Source organism: Alligator mississippiensis, chromosome 1 (genome assembly GCF_030867095.1).
Source record: "Alligator mississippiensis isolate rAllMis1 chromosome 1, rAllMis1, whole genome shotgun sequence".
NCBI classification, from domain to species: Eukaryota; Metazoa; Chordata; order Crocodylia; family Alligatoridae; genus Alligator; species Alligator mississippiensis.
In genome coordinates this window covers 477,732,451-477,753,095 of record NC_081824.1, presented here as the reverse complement: position 1 = coordinate 477,753,095, position 20,645 = coordinate 477,732,451, and the positions used below count along the sequence as shown (strand labels likewise).

Below are 20,645 nucleotides of genomic sequence, written 5' to 3'. Positions count from 1 at the left end.
TTGGGTTTTTTCTCGCCCCCCAACAGCAGAAAAGTCATCACAACTTGGGGTTTCCTGGGATCCTTTCTGCCCTGAGCCAAAAAAAAGACACTTGGCTCAGAAGAAAAGCTGTGGTGCAGCTTCGGGCCAGCCGCGCCAGCCAGCACATGCAAACAGGCCCAGCCGGACATGGGACAGCGCTGGTGTCATGGGGGAGCCACGGGGGCCCCGGGGCAGTAGGGATCGCCTCTTGCAAGTCAAGGCCTCCCCAGGCCTGCGTGCCCCTTTCCCAGGCAAAGGCATTGCCAGGCATTGGTTAGCTCCCCAGGGTCCCTGCTCCAGGCCTGGCGGTCCCCGGGGAAGGGGTCCAAGGACCTGGTGCCGGTTGGGGAGCTGGGTTGCAAAGCCAGGTGATGCTTTCAGCCACATCCCCCCAGAGCAGGGCTGGTGCTGGGTGCTGCAGCTGGCATGGCCTGTGGGAAAGGGGCATGTGGGATTTCACAGGCTGCAGCTGCGGGGAGCATTGGGGCGAATCCCCGGCGCTGGAGGTGGGGGGAAAGGCTATTTTCGACCCGGCTGAGACAGAGCTGAGCAGCTGCAAGGCGACCACGGGTCTCGAGGGAGAGGAAGCACATTCGCTGCTGCTTCCTCCGGCCTTTCCTCCTTCCCCGAGCCAAGTGGGGCAGGGTGGGGTGGGCTAGGGGGACTCACAGGGGGCAGCCGGTCCTGCTGGAGGCCTTAGAGGAAGCAGCGAGGCCTGCCTGCATGCCCCGCGCACCCGGCCACGTCGCCCCAGGAGCCCGCGTGCGGCTGGCTCCGAGGTGCTTCCAAACCCATCCCATGGCCGGGACCTTCAGCCTTGGTTTTGGGACCAGGCCGGCCTGGGAAGCCTCCCCGACTCCCGCCCCATCTTGTGAGTCATTTGCAAATTGCTGCCAGCCAGATGCTCGATAAAACCAAGGGACGGTCAGTGAACCAAGTGTAAATCCACTTGGTTAGCGCAGGCACCGGAAGTGCCTCGTGGCCGTGCTGAGCTGTGCCAGCTGCGTTCATCACGGAAAACCACCGCATTGGGTTGATCTGCCCTGGCTGCTTCCCATCGAGCCCCGGTGGGCTGGTACGGCTCATCTGGCTGTTCTTTACCTGTCCCGGCCTGCGTCGGGATCAGCATCAGGCTAACAAGCGCAGAGGCCCCCGGGGTCCCTACTGCTCCAAGGGTAAAGGCCCAGGAAGGTCAGGAGGAAAAGGAGACATGGGGGGGGGGCTGCATGCCCTGGGAAATCCTCCTGCTGCAGCTCGGCCTCTGCCGCGGGACCCCAGGCCAGGCCTTGGCTGCGGGTGCTGCGCGTTTCCAGCCACGCCTACTGTGGGCGGCTTCTGGCGTGGGCATTTGCAGACTGGGCAGAGTGCCCCAGCTCACTCCACCCCCTGCACAGAGGCCCTGCTCCTGGCAGGCTGGAGCTGCCCCAGGGGCCAGGCTCACGTTCTCCTCCCCACCCTCTCCGCAGCTGGGACAGCAGAGCCACAGGTAGCACCGCCTGGTGCTACAGGTGCCCGGCCCATCCCGTGGCACAGCCCTGCTCCTTGGCACACGAGCATGCCCCAATGCTTCCCGCTGACTCTGCAGGCGGTCCGGGAGCCTATTGCATGGGTCGGCTGCCAGCAACCGTTGCAATTGATGCAATCCAGGCGGTTGCAATGGGTGCCTGGCGCGATGCGTGTCCACACGGTGCCACCTGCTGGCCACCAGAGAGCACGGAGCAGCCCCCCACGCTGCTGTGGGGCAGCCACTTTTGGGGTGGGGAGGAGCTGGTGGCTGAGTGGAGCAGAGGGGACACGCTACCAGTTCCCCCTGAACCTGAGCAGGGCAAGACCGGGCTTCAAAGCAAGAGCCCCAGTACCTCAGAGTGGGGCAGCCAGCCAGCCACAGACCCACTCGTGGCCCAGCCACGCGCCTCTCTCTCTTGCAGCAGAAGGCAAGGGGTGTCTCCGCAGCTTTGCCGCAGCCGGCAGAAAGTGCAGGAAGGGCTGTGCGTGCCTTCTGCTGGCGGCCGAAGCCTGACTGCGCTGGATAGAAACGGGGAGGCTGCTGGCTGGCACCGGATCCCCTCTGGAGAGCTGCATTGCCCCGTGCTGGGAACTAGATCCGCTCCCAGAGCCCAGCTCTGCACTGGGGGACCAGGGGCTGTCCCTGATGGGGTGTTCGTAGCTGGCTGTGCTGGGAGCATGGGCTTATGCACAGAGTGCATCAATTGCTCTCTGTGCAGGGAGGGGGTCGGCGTGAGGACCTCAGTGTGGTCTGGGCATGGGCTCGTGCCAACAGGACACTTTGCAGCTGCAGGCCCAAGGGAAGCCAGAGATGTCTGGGTCCTGCTGCCACCACCCCCGGCTGGAAGACAAGGGCTGCTCCCTGGCACTGCTAGAGATGCAGCAGCTGCCGGCGCATCAAGGAGGAGACGAGCCCGGAGGTTTCAATCAAGTTTACTGCCAGCTCTGTGTGCACCAAGGAAGTGGATGTGACACCCACACCCATGCATGACCCCCAAATACTTATGCAGCAAAAAGATGAGCCTGGAGAGTTGATCGAGTTTATTGCCAGGTCCACGTGCACCAGGGAAGTAGATGTGTCCCCTCACTCATGCATGACCCCCAAATGCCCATGCAGCATTGGTGCCAGCTGCAGCTGGCAGGCCTGAGGGCAGCACTGGCTGGGGGTGCAGCTTGAGCCTGCGTGCAAATGGTCAGGAATATTGCAGCCCGCCGGTGCAGGAGCTGGGCTGGGGACAAGTGCTGGAAACATTGCCCTGCAGCAGTGACTCGCCCCTTGCTGCAAAGGAAGCTGATGGGAGAGGAGGGAGGCAACGTGCCTGGAGCTCACCTGAAGACCCCCCAGCCCAAGCCTCTAGGGAAGACGAGGTGCCTGGTAACGGCATGCTCCCAGCCCTCCCCTGGTTGGGGATGATGGTCCCCTACTTGCCCCCTCGGCGTGTTTGGCTTCTGGCTCTATGTCCCCCCTCTCCCTCCGCAGTTTGCCCAGGCTGTGCGGAGAGCACCTGGGGCTGTCTTGCTGCTGTCCTGAGGGTCAAGGGCTTGGGGGCCAGGTCAGGGCTGTGGGCTCCCCTGTAGCGAAGGGCACAGACAAGCCAGGCACTGGAGTGGACAACTGCACAGACTCTTCTGGATAGACAGGCACCCAGGACAGACTCGCTGGGTGGGGGGGAAAGTTCTGCCCCTGGGCACCACGGAGGAGGTGTTCGCTGCACACAGCCAGGGAGGAGATGGGTGCAGGGAGCGAAGCGTCGAGGGGAGCCGGGGTTGTCTCTGTCACCTCAGCAGCCTCTTTTGTCCCGATGTCAGGAGCAGAAATGGGTCCCGCGTAAATGAGGGGGAGCCAGAGCCCAGAGAGCGCCCCTGCAGCCTTCCCCCCAGGCTAGGAGAGCCAGCATCTGGCCCTCAGAGCACAGCTAGCAGGGCAGGGGCCAGCAGAAACAGCCAGGCGCCAGGCCCTGGCATGGGAGCCCCAGCAAGCCGGGCGTAGTACTCGGTGACGGCCGCGTTGGGGTTGACCTCGGTGTTACTGAACCACATCTGCATGCAGCGCCCGCTGCCCCGGCTCTCTCTCGTGTATTTGTAGGATCCGGACCACAGCTTCTCACACAAGTCGGCCGGCTGGGGGAAGACCGTCTTGAAGGGGCGGCACTCGGAGCCCCGGGGGCACTGGTTGCTTCCTGGAGGGGCAGAAGGGGACAGGCAGCAGCTGGCACAGGATGGACTCCCCTGGGTCTTTCCTTTGGTCTGGCTGGGGGAAGTGATGCCTCCTTCTCCCTAGGACCAGATTCTCCCAGCCTCCCAATCCCCACTGTGCATGGGCCCCTAACTGCGGGGCTAGTGCTGTGTGGGTGTTCTCGCAGCCTGCCAGCTGTCAGGGCTGAGTGACTTGCCCAAGGCTACCTGGGCCATCAGTGGCAAAGCCAGGAAACAGCCCCAGCCTGTGTGCCAGGCTCCTGCTTGCTACTACATGGGGAATCATGGCAGGGATCTTGGGGCCAATCTAAAGGCAGGGAGGAGGATGCTTTGGTCCAGAGCATTGTCTGTAGTGGGTGCTAGGCCCCAGACTGGCCTTGACCCCTGCCCTCAGCACAGACCCCCCATCTCTCCCGTGGGGCCGGCCCTGCCTGCAACCAGCTTGTCTGGTCCCGTCCCCAGGGCGCTCGCTGACCTGTCGTCCAGTTCCAGCCCTTGTGCCAGTTCTCCTTGCAGGTGAAGGAGTCCTGGCAGTCGTTCCACCACTGGTCGCAGTCCTCCTTGCACAACGGCACATTCAGGATTCGCTCCCGGCGCCAGCTGGTGTCTGTCTGTGGGGGCGCGGGGCTGTGAGCCTCGGGGCACAAGCCCAGGGCTGCCCAGTCCCCCTCCCCTCCCCCGTCCCCTCCACAGGAGGCCCGGGGGCTGCCAGGAAGCCAGACCCCCGTGGCTTGGCACCCAGTGGGGCAGGGGGCAAGCAACTGAAACAGGAGAAGCTTGGGACCTCACCCCCCAACACCAGTTCCCTGATCTGCTGCTCTGCATCCTGCTCCCTGCCCTATCAGCCACTGTGCTGCCTGTCCCCTCCCCGATCCACTGCACGCCACGCACAGAGCCTGCCTGTATCACGTGTGGCACCTGTGCCACAGGTTGGCCACCCCCAATCTTGCCAAGGCCTCACTGAGCAGAGCGGCACCGTCCCAGTCCATGTCTACCCCTCAGCCCTGCTGGTGCAGCCTCAAAGCCTGACGCTAGTTTGGGCGGCTGCGTCCCTTGGTCGACTCGTGCCGAGCCCGCAACCCACCTGCTCCCAGCTCCTCCGGCCCAGGCTGCTGCTCCCCACCCTCCTACCTGCACGATCCAGGGCCCCAGGTTGGGGGAGCACTCGTAGAAGCAGGTGTCCTTGATAAAGTGTTGCTTGCACTTGTCCTTCATGCCCCCGCAGTGGTTCCAGTTGAATGAGTACAGGTAGGACTGGTCTTTGTGAGCCTCCATGCTGGTGTTGGCCGTGCAGCAGGCGTTGTCCTTCCAGGGGGTGCACTGCCAAGGGAGCAAAGGGCCCAGTGGGTGCATGGCTGTGGGGGGCAATGGCAGCAGTGCTCCCTAGTGGTGGGGGCATGATTGCACCTGTGTCTCAGGGGATGGGGGCAAATCTGGCTCTTCTCCCTGGGGGAAGCCACGAGGCTGCAGTGACAAGCTGGGAGCACCAAAGCAGGATTGGGGGGGGGGGGGGATGCAGAAGGCAGAAAGGCCTGGATTTATGAATGAGGGGGGTCGCAACATTTATGAACAAGCGGGCTGCCAGTTTAAAACTTAACAGCAGGAAGTTCGTTTCCCCCAGCATGGCATTCAAATTGGGGAATGCATGGCCACCAGATGTGGTGCAAGCTGCGAGTTCAGCCTGATTTCATCCAGGGTCCGGACACGTGCTTGGAGGAAAGGGGCATCGGTGGCTATTGAGCAAGGGGGTGAGGGGCATGGCCTCTGCATCAGAGCTTTCCGGACCTTCAATGCCGAAGGCTGCAAGAGAGAGAGGAGCAGGGGAAAACCCAGTTCCCTCTCCCTTCCGGCCTCTGCTCATTTGCGTCTGCATGACAAAGGGACCGGGAAAGATGGACCTGTGGTCTGACCCAACCGCGGTTCTTACATTCCCCCAAATGCTGCTGGCACTTCCTTCCTCTTCGGGTGCTAATTTGCCAACCACGGGCAAGGCAGACCCCTAAACGGGGGCAAGTGCCCGCATCCCTCTGTAAAGCGAGCGTCACCCGGGGGTATCGCTGAGCCAGCGGGAGCAAAGCCAGGGCTCTGGGTGTCTGTCCCTACGAGGAAGCAGGGAGTGCCGGACCCCTGCTCGGGTGGCAGAAGGGGCCCTGTATGGCAGTCAGGTTGTGCTCGGTTTGTCACGGGACTCTCCCCCATGCGTCAGCACGGCCGTCCTCAAAGGCTGTGACAGCTGTCCACAGAGCCGGACCCTGGGACCTGGGGTTTGCCATGGCCCGAGACACCCAGGGTGGGCGATGACAGCCCCCTTACCTGGTTGTGCAGCTGCCCCTCCGGCCCTGGTTTGGTCTTGTGGTGCTTGGCATCCATGCACACGTTCAGCATGTCCTGCTTGGCGGCCTCAGTGACGCAGGCGGCCAGGAGCCCCAGCAGGACCCACCATGCTGCCATCTCCCTGCCACGGAACAAGGGGAGGATGGTTAGAGCCCACGCGGGCCAGAGGGCCGTGGCATCCAGCGCCATTCGCTCCCACCCCTGGGCATCCCCGGTGGGCACCCTCCAGTAACACAGGATCGGGCGCTCGCTGAGGGCACAAGCCAGGCAGGCCTGGTCCAGGGATCTCGGCCACATACTGCTGGGCTTGAGCCAGGGGCACGGCTGGCCCCCAGCCATGTGCAGGGAGCAGCACGCCCGGCCTGGGTGGACTCGCCCCAGTGAAGCGGTGAAACGGGGAAGGGTTTTGCTGGCAGGATGCAGCCCTGCTGCAGCTGCCACCGCCAGACACCCGTGCCCCCTATCCTTGGCTGCCGGAGCAGGCAGTGGGCTCTCCTGGGTCGCCCTCACCCCATCTACCGGTTCAGCCACCTCCCAGGTCTCGGCTCCCATGTGCATGGGAGGAATCAAACACTGAGCCTTCCCCCCATACCAGCCGGGGGCTCGGGGCAGCTCCTTCTGCCCCGTCCAGTCCTTCCTCCTGTCTGCAGGCGGGCTGTCCAGCCATGCAGGGTACTCCCGTCTCACCCACAGGGCCCTACATGGCTGCAAATCTTTTTCTCAGCCATCTATTTTGCTAAAAGCTGCCCCCCGCCCTTCGGCAGAGCTCAGCGGATCCAGAATATGGCGGGCTCGCTCTGATAAGACACGTTCTCCTTGAAATGCCACCCCCCATGCTCCGGCTTGTCTGACCCCTCTCCCACCCACCCGGGAAGAGCCAGCACCACGCTGGCCTTGCTTCTCACATCGCCCCCGACTCCCACGGCTGTATCAGCCCGCCCGACCCCACCGCTCCCCGCACACATGGAGTTTTGCTAAGCACCCTTGAAAGCCGCCAGGCGCTGGGGGCAGCTGGCAGCAGGGGCAGAGCGAGCCGAATGGGTGCCTCCGTCCGGCTCCAGATCGCAGCTAGGAAGTTACCTCGAATGCAGCCGACCCAAAGGCAGGCAGAGAGCTGGGGGCGCAGGGGCAGCCAGCAGCACTGATCCCAAAGCGAGCCCGCTTCCCATCTCAAAGGTCAGCTCCATGCCCAGCCCCTGGCCAATGATTATAAGGGGAGTCCCCCTGCACCCAGCACCATGCCATGGACTTTTTTCTTTGCTCCGCACCTTGGTGGGAGATAAGGAAGATGAAGGACGCCTCGTACAGGCGTCGGGCCACCGCGGCACTGATCCAGGAAAAACACAGAGGCTGATCCTCTGCCTGGAGAAGTGGGGGCCGAACATTGCTGCATTGTCTCCAAATCTTGAACGATAACAGCCAACACCCACAAAGCAAACACGGGCGCCCGAGAAGAACCGAACCCAAGAAGCGAAAAGTCAGGGATTGAGCCCAGGCTTCCCTCCACTGGCGATTAATTAGGAATCAGCTCATTGAGGAATAAAAGCATAAGTTAGTTGGCTATACAGGACTATATAAGCCATCGGCGGTGGGAAGCTACATTACCGGTTGTGCAGTGCCACGAATGGACGTGCCTCTCCGTGCACCCTCGCACGGTGCTCTGAGACTGAACTCGATTGCATCAAGAAACGGAAGGAGGAGATACTACAATCCTGCCCATTCCCCAGTCATCATGGCTTTGTCAAAAGGAGAAATAAAAGTGCAAGCCCCGCAGATTTTTGGTTTCTGCTAGAGGGGAATGGTCCTTGCTAAACACTTCTTAAAATAGCGGAGTGGGTAAAGCATGACGCAAGGTACAGCTGGGCCCTGGACGGAGTTAGCAAAGCTTTGGGGGAGTTTGGCTGACTGCACCCCAGCACTAGGAGAGCCTTAACGGGATCATACGGGCAGGTTTTGACATTTTTTTCCTGCAGGAAAAATACCAGTGCCGTCCTTCTGTGGCAAATAGCTCAGGTGGCCCGCAGCAGGGTTTGGGCCCTCTGGCTCCCTCCTGGAAATCTCTGGGTTTCTCTCGTGAATCCTCTGCGGGTGTTTGCACACCAAACTGTGCTTGTATTGTGCTACACCCTTAAAAGGATCTGACAAAACCCCGTTTGAGGATCATTGGGATGAAAAGGGACCCCTAGATCGACCGTGGAGGGTGTGGTTACCCCCCTGCTACAGCCTCACATGCCTGGCATAAGATATGCCCTTAACAATACCAAGTGGGCAGCCCCACGCATGAAGAAAGGCCACAGCTGGCTTCCCCCCACCCCTGGCGCCTTCTGCAGAGGGAAGGGGTTTGATCAGTTTGATCCACGGGTCTAGCTCCACGTCTGCTCCTCCCGGGTCCTGTGGGTTGAGCAGCATGATGCTGGACCCTGCTACGGTCAAGCGAGGAGCATGGCTCAGCTCCCACCTGCCTCGTGGGAAATGCCCTGCCCGTTTGGAAAGCGCATCTACTCCAAGCAGCTACTGGGCTGAGGTCGGAGCAGTGGGTCCCAGAGTTTTGCCCAGCAAGCGCAGCCCACGCAGTGCCCAATTCCCTTTGCTCTTGAGCCCCTCGATTTCCAGGATCTTCCCCTGCCCGTGCCCAGCCCCTTGCTCTGCTAACACACCCAGCTGCACAGAGCGACTGCTCCAGGAGAGACCGAAGCAGCTTGCACGGTGGCTCTTTAACCCCCAGAACAAAGGCAGGGGAAGGAAGAGGAGCAGCAGCGGAAGCAATTGGGAAGAGTGGAGAAGATCCAGGGGAGGAGGCTGGCGTGTCCCATGCCAGAAAGGAAGGTAGGCTGGCGGGGCATCGCAGCACCAGGCAGCACCGGCACAGGACGGAAGCGCACGCTCCGGCACACGGGTTACAGCAGTAGCAGGCCTGGCACAGGGTCGAGGAAGAGGAAAGGGAGCCAAACGGGGAGAGCAGAGAGCCTGCAGCCTGCCTTACAGACACCGAGCTGTCTGGCCAGCATGAGTCAGAGCCGGGGAAGCAGTCATAGCATTAACAGGATGGACTGAGGACAGAAAAGGCCCATCACCACCGCCGCAGAGAGGGGCAGGGAGAGACGCTCCAGGAAGATGCTCCCTGATGACAGAAGGACCTTACCGGGCCCATTTGAGGGTTGCAACGTGATGGAGACACAAAGGCGGGTACCCCTGGGATGTGATGGTCCCAGCAAGGGGTTGTAGCCGGTGGCTGCTTTGGTCCCATCCTCTCCCAGGGAGCGTAGGGGAAAGGGCTGGGCTTTTCCCAGCCACCCTCTCCATGGATCGGGGCAGCTAAGGTCAGACCTGACGCAGCAGGAGACGCTGGATGGTGGCCAGGGAGCAATCTACTGATAGTCCAGAGGCTGTAAAAGGGAAAAAGTAAGAAAGCACCATCTAAGATAACCCCCTCCCCACCTCCTGCCTCGCTCCAGGGCCCGAGCAAGGAGAGGCTTGCTTTCTTCCTCCACCCAGATAAATGTTTTGCGCTTGAAAGCTCGCCTCACTCCATCCTGGCCGCGCAGTCGGTCCAACAGGCAATCTCACTCCAAAAAACCCTTGCCCCCCGCATGATCCTCAGCCCGTCACGGCTGCAGCATCCCACTAGTGCTACTCGCAGGTGAGCAGGGAGGCCTTGCAAGAGCCACGCGCAGAATGAAGACTGCCCGGCAGGGCAGGGATGTCCAGACCAAGTCATGCTCCAGCCCCTTCTTGGAGAAGCCCCAAGCCTTTGTATAACACTGGTAGGGACTGATCCCCAGGGGGTATTGCCAACCCCAGGGCCTCGAGAGCCCATCCAGCAGATGACAGCAGCTCCTGCGTCTGCAAGGACGGGAGAGCCCGAGCCTCACGGTGGTTCCACAACTACCCCTGCAAACTCGCAGCGCCCTACGGGGGGGCAGAAACCCAGTGGGAGCTACAATATCCAAGTCCCAAGAAAGCGGGTTTAGTGAAGCAGGGCCCTAAAGCCAGAGGTCCTTCCCAACTCTCCCCTGTAATACATAAAATCCTAGAAGATGAGGGTTGAAGGGACCCCAGGAGATCACATCTACTGCAACCCCCTGCTCCAAGCAGGACCAGCCCCAGCCCCATCATCCCAGCCAAGGCTTTGTCAACCTGGGTCTTAAAAATCTCCATGGATGATTTCACCACCTTTCTTGACACAACCCAGGTGGCACCAGCTTTCTTTTGCTGAGGCACAAAGCTGCTGACAGGCTCAGCCTGACCGGTGATAACCCCTGGTGCCTTCCTGCCAGAGCTGCTGCCTACCCAGCCCCATGGTGCTCTGCCCTCATCCTTCCTGCCTCACATCCTATGGATTTCAAAGCATTTCTCTAGCTTGCCCAGACCCCTCTGAATCCTGATCCCAGAAGCCTTCCTCAGGTCCAGGTACATCACATCTACTGCCCGTTCTCTCCCCAGCTGCCCCGTCACCAAAGGAAACCATGTGGCCTTGTCCTTAATGCACCCATCTGTTGCTTGTCGCAGATTGATGGTTGGATGACGTGTCCCAGCCTCTTCCCAGGAACCGCAGCGAGGCCGAGCGGTTGTAAAGCCTCCGATGCCCCTCTCCACCCTTCTTAAGGACAGGCACTCTTGTTTTCTCCTTTCCACTGGAAACTCCTCTGCCCCCAGCCTCCCCTGGCTCCAAGATTACGCCAGCCGGGCTGAAGTTCGCTGCTTTGAAAGCCGCTGACTTATCTGAGCAATCTTGAACCTGCTCGCGCCCTGCTGAGCCGCAGATCTTGCCCCCTTATCACTGATGCAACGTGCATTGGCCACAAGATCACAGTTCACCCAGCGTGTGAGAAGTGCAATCCTTTGGCCCCCTCGCAGTATCAGCGATGAGCCTTGCAGAGTCCCCGGACTTGTCCTCGCCCCGACGCATCGACTCCCGGTTTCTGCTTTGGTATTTCGGGTGCCCCCAGGCAACGAGTACCATGTTTAGTCTCTCACTGCACTCCCTGCCACTTTGACGGGGGCACAGCTTGCCCTCATGCCTTTCCAATGCCTGGCCCAACATCTGGCTGCTGCGAAGCACTCGTCAGGGATCCTCCTTGCCATGCCAGCTTGTCCCCACCCTGTGACTCACCCTTGGTGTCCGCTGGGCGCAGGCAGATGTCACCAGGGCGAGTGGATCTTTCCTCTGCTGTCTCCTCCTCGCTCTCCCGCTCTGCCTGGGAACGTCCAGGCTTTTATAGCAGCCCTCCCTTTGCGGCTCACCTCTGGCAGGAAGATGCCCACGGGGGCACCCCCATCTCCAGCCACACCCTGCGTTTCATGCTGCGATCCCCATGCACTGGGTATTGCAGACGCTTTGTGATGCAAGCACAGCCAGAGTTAGCCAACAGCTTGGGGGGGGTCATAGTAGCTGTCTGCCTCCAGACAACCCATCACTTCCTCGCTCACGGGGTGAACGCTAGGGCAGCCCGAGACCCGGGACAGGGCTAGGCCGGGCACTGAGCCACCACCTCATCAGCATCCCTGGATGCACTAGACATTTCCCCAAGCAGCTGTTTAATGCCAGCTATAGATGCTCCATCTCTTTGCCCAAGATCCAAAATAGGCTCCAGCTGGGGCAGAGTTTCTTCAGGCACCTGGTTTCCCATCGGGGCAAGTGAATAGCCACTGCAGACCTCCTAGCTGGCACATCCGTGTCCAGTGACTTCTTAATGATGAGGAGTCTGGAAAGGCCCAGCGGGTTGATAGGTCAAAGCTGAGGTGCTGCATAACGTCTCTGTGGCCCGTCTGGGGTCTGCTCTCAAACAGGGTGCGCTCAGCCCTCCCTCCATGGAGCCTAACAGGTTGCATCCCATTGTCCCGTAGCATCAGCTCATTCATGCCAAGGAGGTGTCTCCCAGAAGGGCTGCAAAGGATGCCCAAAAACCCCACCCCTCCTGGTCCCTTCCCAGTGTTGTGAAAAGGGGAAGCTGGAAAGTGCAAGGCATGCACAATGCAGGCTGCTTCAGCCGGGAAGGAGAAGGGCTTCCCCAAGCAGAAGGGTCCGGCTGGAGATGGTGCAAAGTCGGGCTGAACCCTTGACGTCCCGTGCAAAGCATGATGGGGATGTGGTGACTTTCCATGGTGCTAGGAAAGCCTCTGAGCTTGGTTAGCTCTAGCAGAGATCATCTCCTGGCACATGAAACCTGCAGCGGTTGCCGCTTCGTGAGCAGTGGCTGGGGTGGGAGCACCCAGCAGGACTCGCCTCCTGGCTCCCTCCCTCTTCCTTTGTCATCCTCTAGTCCCAGGGCATCAAACTCATTTGGCCCCCTGGTCTGGATCCAGACTGCAGGGGTTCTCATGGGCCACATCTGGATCCACCTCTGGCAGGGAGGCGAGTGCCAGGAGTGTTAACTCCTGCAGCTGCCTGAGCCACTGTGATACCTCAGCAAACTACAGGAATTACTGCATCCATCACTCATCCCACCGCCCCCAAAATGCAGCCCAGTGGGGCTCTGTAGCCGGGAAGTCAGTAGCAGGCTGCACTCCTGGATTCCCAGCCTCTCCAGCGGCCCTACGGCCCGGCTCTGCATGCTGGATCTGGCCCAGGGGTTGTATGTGCGACAGCCCTGCCCTAGGCCAAGAGAGGGGAGCTCTGCGCACTCACAGCCCTGACCCAGAGCGTCACTTGTACCAGCCGGATGCTGAACGCCTGTGCTAGTCAGGGCCATGCCCTGCGTGGTCGTGGCACATTACTAAGTGCTGGACGCGGCTGTTCCCTCTATCTGCTCCTGTCTGGGTGGAAGCGTAGGTAAAGCGGTGCATAATGAACCCTGTTTCAGGGTTAAGCATACAAGGGTTTAGCCCACTTGTACCACTCCAGGTGCCGACAGAGGGAACAGCTGCAGGCCAACACCTTTTGGAGCAGTTAAAACTTCCCCCGTCTACAGCCAGGGCTGAATTCAAAGGTCCATTGCCACTGTAGCCAGGGAGCTGGAGAGGGATCCTTTCCAGCTGTCTGCCACAGCAAGGGATTTCCCAATCAAAACTGGACCAGAACTGCTTGCAGAGCCTGGAGCAGGTAGGAAAAGACCCTGGAGAGACACTGTGGGATGGGCTGGACCTGGGGCTGTCTGCTATTCCACGGTTGTGTGACATGCACCAGTGTCACGATGTGGCAGGGGTCTCAGATCTGCAATGCAGAACGCCTCAGGAGGGGCAGCCCAGGCCTCAGAGAGCTGCCTTTCCACAGCTTATCTTCCCACCCTGCAGCGACAGGGCAAGGTGAGCAAAAGCAGCTGATGAGGAAGTGGCAAGAGTCATTCCCTTAGGTCGGGGTGGCAAAATGCCTGGGGCATTTTTAGAAAGTTAATATTTATCTGCCCCTGGCTGCCTGTCATGCGGCCCTTGATGGCTTGCCAAAATTCAGTAAGTGGCGCTCCGCCCAAAATAATTGCCCATCCCCTGCCTCAGGTAATCTCCGGGCAATCACAGCCTCCTCCTTATCATCGTCCCGCGTACAAGCGCCCTCTCATCTGGGGCAGTAGCTGGCTAAGGAGAGCGACTTGCTGACAGGGTGGTTCTGGTCTGCTATAGGAGCATCGACACATTGGAAACCACAGTAACACGTAGGAAACCAGAGGCGACTGACTGTGATGGGCGGCAGATGCAGAGGCACACAGGGCCCAGCCCTGCTGCAGGGGAAATCATATGAAGCTTGGGGCAGGGGGTGGGAGTCAGGCCCAGGAAACAGGCAGGAACTTTACTTCAGGGGAAGATCAGTCATGTGTCCACTCTCCTCATCAAGTTCATTCTGGGGAAGCTCTTTTCTCAATGCAAATACACAGCACCTGCCCTGGACAGCTTGGGAGAGGCCTGGTCGGGTGTCCATAATACAGAGCGAGCCGGCTACAGAGTAAAATCCTGGGGAGACTGACCCATGCGCGGATGTCGAAAGCGGGGAGAGCAGACAGGGTGGTGCATCATCACATACAACGCACCACCTATGTTTCTCCAGGGAAATAGAAACTAGAAGCTTTACTAATAAGCCAGAGGCCCAGCGCTATATTATTAAGTTTAAGATTAAACAAAAACTCATCTAAATCTACCAGGACAGCCACTAATTGCTAAATTATACAGTAATTTAAAAAACTACAAGCTAGGCAAAAAAAATGATTTAAGAAGTCAAGAGATCATTTTGCTAGTCCTGTAGTCATTATAGTTAAATGTATGTCTCTTATTCAAAATCGTGCAACAAAATCTAGCCTGCTTGAGTTTCTTGACAGCACCTTCAATACTTCACTGACAGTCATTAATACTGCTACCCTTGAGTTAAGGATTTTAGCTAGAGTTAAAAACAACCTTCAGGGATGTGGAATAGAGGAGAGACATTCCCAGGAATGGAGAACAGACAGCAACACTGAAGAAGAAAGGATCATTTGAGTAGGGGAACATGATGACCATTAACAAGGAGTGAGGGTCTTTAACACCTAAGGAGTGAAGAGAGAGCAGCAGGAACCAGGCAGATGATAATGAGCCATGAAATCAATTGACTCCCTTAGTGCTGCCTGAATAGAAATGCCACTGCCTCTCCCCAAACAGCTGGTTTTACAGTTTCCATAGAGCAGGAATCAAAGAAGGGGTGCAGCTGCACTACTGCACCCCTCTAGATCCACCTCTGGGCTGACCCTGCAGTAGCTGTGTTGTGGGTTATAGGTCCCAAGAGAAATAGCCCACCAAGTCAGCATGGTTATGAGCCTTTCTATGGCAAACGAAGTGGGGGGCGGGGGGCGGGCTGATGCAGCTAACATCACAGCTGGTTGCCTTCACCATCCTGCCTATGTGCCCAGATTCCCATTATAGCTGGTTGAGTTGGGAGCAGCCTTCAGCTCGTGTCCAGAGCATCTAGCCCCAATGCTCCAACAAACAGAGCCAGAGCTTTGGTCTAAAACATCCAGAGAAAGAGAGACGTGCAAGGCCATACATGATTCTGCATGACACACCTGGCTCTCCACAGGGTGGGAGGGATGAGAGGGGACAGGTGCAAGACAAGTGTCCGGGTCCTATAAAGGACTAGCAAGCACCAGGAAGTGGCTTGTTTTGGCTCAGTGGAGAAGAGGGAGCGGGGCCAGGAGACAGGTGATGCAATCAAAACAACCAGCTGCAAAAACAAGCCCCGCAGCAGTGTCCGGAAGAAGAGGAGATGGGGCAAGACTGGCCTTTCTGGAGGGCATGAGGGGGCAGGTGCTGACGTGCGAAGTGATGAAGGCTGGCATGAGGCTTTGGGCTGCAGGGGTGGAGAGGGAAAGTCAGAGATCTGGGCATGTCCCTGTGACCTTGCACCAGGCCAAGGAGCAGAGCTGGGAAACATACCCCACCCACTCTTTCTTCTGTGGGCCAGAGGCCAAAGAACGTCAGACAATGGCTGAGAGAGGCATGGCGTGCTTTCAGGGCATGGGCAGGGTAGCACAGACAGGCTCTTAGAGGTGCAGCATGGAGGGTTAGTAAGATTTGGACAGCCTGGATGCTGGGACGCAGAGAATGGGCTGAGTTTTATGGGCCAAGCACAGGCTATGGCCAGAGTGACAGGGTGGGGAGAAGAGAGCGGAAGTGGGGCTTCCTTAACCAGCCAGCGGGAGAAGGGACCTGGCTGAGGATACTCTGATGACCAAGGACTTCATGGAAACCCATGGGCTGCGTCCAGGTAGGACAGGGGGATGCCCAGTTGAATCAGAAAAAGCCTCTTTGCACTGCCATTGACAGGCGCTGGGTCCGTCCTCACACTGGGGCCCTTTCTAATACCCCTGGCACATGACAGAGGTGAGACGAAGAGGTGCCAGTTGCAGCGGTGACCCAGGTAGCCCACGGTCTGGGCAAGCAAGCCCTTTACTGCGGATGATACAGGTGCGATTGAAGGTGCACCCGGGGAGGGCAGAGGAAGGCAACAGCGTAATCAGAGCTGCAATCCAGGCGGGCTCCCTGCTGCATCACCAGGCTGGCACTTTCCCAGAGCACCATGGCACAGGGGGCTGGGAGAAGGGAGTGATGGAGTTATGGAGAGAGGGCTGCATGCAGATGATGGGGTATAGCAGTGGCAGAAGTGGCCTTGAGCTAGGCTGCGTGGCACAGCTGGTGGAGAAGAGGCAGCCTCAGCCCCTCCCAGCTCTATCTTTGACCCTCCCAGGCAGCTCTGGTGAAATGACTCAGCCTCCTGCCTTGGCTCCTGTTCTCTACCATGGTGTGTGGTTTGTGGCCTGGGTCCCGAGAAGAAACTGCAGCCCCTGCTTCTTGGATGGGGACAGGGGAGTACAATACAACTCTCCAGCACTGGAGCAGAGGGAGCCAGGGCTATGCCAGGCAGGGCTGACACCTGAGCGGCTCGGCCCCGCTTTGCACTGAAGCAGGCTTGACGTACCCATGGGGCAGGTGGGGTCTTGGTCTGGCCTTCCACCTGAGCAGCTCCAGTGCTAAGGGGGGCCGAGCTGCTCAGGTGGGACGTCAGACCCAGACCCCATTTGCCGGGCGGGGAAGTCAACCCCACACGTTCCTCCAGCAGCAGGGGGTATTTTGCCACCTCCCTAAAAAAACAGCAGATTTTTCCAAAGAGCAAGGAAAAACCTCATCTTCAGCTGACTCACCCTCTTTGTCCTGTCTAGGCTGCGAAACAGCAGAGTGACAGCTAACAGACAGCACAACCACTCAAAGAAAAGTTAGCTTCGAAGATGAAGACCTGCTAAAAAGGAGACAGGGAGGTTAACACCTGTGGGGTGGAGAACAAGGAGCTATTAAGATAGGTGACCTCCTCGGCTGCCAGAAGATTAATAGAACAGCTGCTGCAGTGTGATGGAGGAAGCAAATCAGAGGCAGAAAATACACACAGCCTAATTTTTTTTAGGGGGGAGTGCATGTTGTTTGCAAGAAAAGATGGTAGAAACATGAGAAAATACGGTATCTTCTTGACACTGGCCACGTCCCACTCAGCTGGGGCAAAGAGCACCAGCAAAACCAGAAGGAAAAGGATGTCAAGCCAAGCGTGAAGATACCATTAATTCTTTCACTACCTCAGATGAAGGCAGAGGCATGTTTTAGAAGCCCCACGTGCGACTGAATTCCTGCTGGGCACAGCTAACAGCCAGCCAGCTTATCACAGATAGCAACAAGGTAATGAACGCTTCAGAAACATATCACAAACCTCAACTTAGCGAGGGGGAAACTGAGGCAGGACTCGTAGACAATGAGGGTGGGAAGGGACCTCAGGAGGTCACATCCAGTCCAACCCCCTGCTCCAAGCAGGACCAGCCCCAACTACATCATCCCAGCCAAGGAAGAGATTGAAACACTTACCCCAGGAAGCGGGGACGTCCAAGGCAGGGTTAGAACCGGGGAGCGCCTAGCATCAGGCTGTGCTCCCCACCTTGCTGTCTGGGTAAGCACAGAGCGTCCTCAATGATCACCTTACACCGGCCTGGAGCATGCACTTTTCCTGTGGGGGATGCAATGCTGCAGCAGCAGCCCTCACGGCTTCGAGTGATTCACGGAGCAGGTCACCCCGACGAAGCAGAGTAGAAACTCCGTGCCCACTACTGCGAGGTGGCTCTAAAATAAAGCACGACCACAGGCGCCGTGGCTGAATCGTGAGCCTGACAACACATTTGTGAGACACGCCCCGCTCCACGCAGACATGCACACACTTGATCCCAATCCTGGAGCTGACGCAGCTTTCCCTCTGGCCAAGCGCAATTGCCCATCCTCAATGCAAAGGCAGCCAGAGGGCCAAGCTGGCTGTGCAGCTAATGATTAATAGATCTGAGGAGTATTTCCAGGGTGGCTTTTCAATGCAGAGATTTTTTTTTTGTCTATGCACTGCAAGGTTTTTTCCTCTACTCACCACCGCAGCAGCTGGAGCTCTGAGCCAGCAGCTTGCTGTGGGGGGTGGTCTGCTACAGTTCCCGGATTTCTTCTCTGCTGAAATCCTGCTCTGCCATCCTCCAGCCCCTCTTGCCACTGCCCTCCCACCCCATGCTGCCAGCTCCCCACCTTTGGCTGCCCCACACAGGTCAGGATCCAGGGCCCGACGTTTCCCTCTGGTCACCACGGTCTCTTGCCTCGCTCCCTTGGTCCTTCCAGCGCTGGACCTGACTCAGCACCAGCATTGCAGGCATGAGAACCGCTGTCTCTCCTGCTGCAGGGCTTTCCCTGTTTAAACCCCCCCCCAAGCCCCTCTCCCCATCCAAGACGCTGCGCCCTCCCTGACAGCATTGTGCGCTAATCCGATCTATGCATCAGAGCTCTAAGCCCGCAGGGATGGGCTGCAGTCATCCTAATATTCAGGGCTGTTTGCTCAGGTCTGTCGAGCTGAATGGAGCGTAGTAAAGCTTTACCCTTTCCCTCTCGCTGCTGGGGGTCCTCCCTGTGCCCCACAGCAGCAAACACTGCCCGTGAAACCCGCTGCATCCGAGTAGGTTTTGCATGATGCATGGAGGTGCTAGGGCTCCCGTCTACCCCGTACCAGCCCCGGGGCAACTCCCCTTCAAAGCTGGTGGGGACCAGACCAGAGAGGAGAGTGATTTAGGCAAGGAAAACAAGCCAGAGGAGAGCAGATGCATGCTGTCCTGTATCTGATGGGGCCACAGGGAAAGACATCCTTTGGGCTGCTGAAGAAGCAAAGTCATCAAGCTGGACAAACAGTTTAACCCCTCTGGGAGCGCTTCTCCCAATCTCAAGGAGAGGGTGGATCTGCTGAAGACTTTATCACTTTTATGTGATGCTGCAAGGAAGTGAGATGATAGGTGCATTGGAGATGGCGCAGCTCAATATTGCCAAGAAGCCTGAGAAAGCTCTGACAGCAGCCGCTCCTCAAACCGACCCTGCTACAGACACAGGCAATATGGACTAAGTCAGGGCCAGCATTAGCTGCCAAAGCAGCAACATCTGTCAACCCAAGTCCCCCGTGAGCATCCTGAACAGCCTGAGAGCGACCACAGCACCAAGGGTGAGCCCAGAGCAGCCAAAACCACTGCATGTCTAGCAGGGACGTGCCCCCAGGCTGCGGGCTGCAATTATCAACCTAGGCTGTCTGGACGCGGGAGCTGATGCCATCCTCATTCCCGAGCTGTCCAGGCCTGCCTGGGCCCATCTGAAGCTGCATCCAGCAAACCGTTGGCCCCGATCCCTGCCGGGATGCTGAGTGAACAGCTTCTGCGTGAGATGGCGCCTGCATGAGACAACCTGTCTACACTTAACCTTCCCCTCCGCCTGCTGTCCTCTCCCCTGAGCTGGAGCGAAGCAAAGCTGAGCAGGGCGAAGGCAGATGTGGGCTGTCCACTGCGGGTTCAGGGCTCCCTGCCCTGCTGCCCTTCCCTTGGGAGCCCCATGCTTGCCCGCCAGTGGCAGGGGGCACAAGTTGCTACCCCCACTGCTGCCGGGTGGGCAGGGGCCACGTGGCAAAGGAAAGGCAGCAGGGTGGGGAGCCCCAAGCCCGCAGCGGGCAGCCCGCATCCACCCTGTGCACAAATCTGGGGTGCACGTGCCCCCCCCATCCCGCTCCCATGCACCGCTCTGGCTTGGCAGCACCCCCAGCCCCTCACTGTGGGGGCCACAATCTGCCCCCCCCCCCCCATGCCCCTTTCCTCCACAGCCTGACCTGCCGGGCGCTGCTCTCCACGCCGCCCAGCCGCGCTCCTGGCCACGTGCACCTACACGTGGGCCCCCTGCGTCTCGCTCCCGGAGGCCCCAAGCAGGCTGGAGAGCTTCCCGCCTGCAAAGGGAAACCCCCTCACCCTCCCATTGCCCCGGGCGTGTGCGTTAACCCTCCTCCGGACGCGAGGAGGGTGAGGAGGAAGTCAATCGAGATTTATGAGCGACTCGTAATAAAAAAACTAGGCACATGAAATGAGGTGAAAACAACAGGAAGTTTGTTCCCCCCCCCAGGACTTCATCAATCACAGAAGCACAGACCACGGGGGCTGCAAGGGACCTCGGGGGGTCACGTCTAGCGCAACCCCTGCTGCAAGCAGGACCAGCCCCAACTGCATCATCCCAGCCCAGGCTTGGTCTACCCGGGTCTTCAGGATGGAGATCGCACCACCTCTCTGGGCAGCCAGTGTTTTACTACCCTCCTCGTGAGAGCTTTTCCTAATATCCAACCTCAACTTTCCTTGCTGCAGCTGGAGCCCATTGCTCCTCGTTCCCCCACTGGGAACGGTGCCGGTCCAGCCCGGGAGCCGGGCGCCCCTTGCCCCTTTTGGCAGCCTGGCTCCACGGGCGGCCTCGCAGAGCCGACCTGAACCCCCGGCCGATAAACCCCACGTGCCGGGGCCGGCGGGTTACAACCGGGGTCACCGACTCTGGTCCAGGGGGCTTCATCGCGCCACGTCAGGACGTGAACGACACCGAGCGCCGCTGCACGCGGCGCATCACGCGACGGCCGCATTTTAAAACCCGCCGGACTCCTGTACCCATGGCACCCCGCATTTCACACTCGTGCTCGTGAATGCCCGGCGCTGCACCTCCAGCTGTTGCTGTGCCGAGATGGGCAAGGGGAGGGCGCCCTGCCACTGCCGCGCGCTGCCCTTGGTCGCGTCCCCTGACGGCGCACCACGTGACGCGCCGGGACCCATGTGACGCGG

General features: G+C 59.1%; 1 protein-coding gene across 6 annotated transcripts; it reads right to left on the bottom strand.

Annotated features, from left to right (window-relative positions):
- Window positions 1-2,444: 2,444 nt before the first annotated feature.
- Window positions 2,445-20,640, bottom strand: LOC102562970 (folate receptor gamma). 6 transcript variants are annotated; one of them, XM_019481398.2, is made up of 6 exons: window positions 18,055-18,199; window positions 17,362-17,613; window positions 6,037-6,178; window positions 4,855-5,043; window positions 4,199-4,334; window positions 2,445-3,707 (listed from the first exon to the last, which is right to left on the bottom strand). In XM_019481398.2, exons 3-6 carry the CDS (start codon window positions 6,172-6,174, stop codon window positions 3,433-3,435), a joined length of 738 nt encoding a protein of 245 aa, XP_019336943.1. In that variant the 5' UTR covers window positions 6,175-6,178; window positions 17,362-17,613; window positions 18,055-18,199; the 3' UTR covers window positions 2,445-3,432. The 6 variants fall into 6 exon arrangements, with proteins under 6 accessions (XP_019336943.1, XP_014461619.1, XP_019337047.1 ...); XM_014606133.3 differs by lacking the exons at window positions 17,362-17,613; window positions 18,055-18,199 and adding an exon at window positions 20,526-20,640; XM_019481502.2 differs by lacking the exons at window positions 17,362-17,613; window positions 18,055-18,199 and adding an exon at window positions 19,661-19,763.
- Window positions 20,641-20,645: the final 5 nt, after the last annotated feature.

Excerpts from the sequence above, each read along its gene's own strand:
- LOC102562970 (XM_019481271.2), bottom strand. The coding sequence starts at position 7,442 with ATGTTCGGCCCCCACTTCTCCAGGCAGAGGATCAGCCTCTGTGTTTTT. Across the intron at positions 6,179-7,137 it reads TTGGGTCGGCTGCATTCGAG|GGAGATGGCAGCATGGTGGG; the intron begins GTAACTTCCTAG and ends GTTCCGTGGCAG. Across the intron at positions 5,044-6,036 it reads AGGGGCAGCTGCACAACCAG|TGCACCCCCTGGAAGGACAA; the intron begins GTAAGGGGGCTG and ends CTCCCTTGGCAG.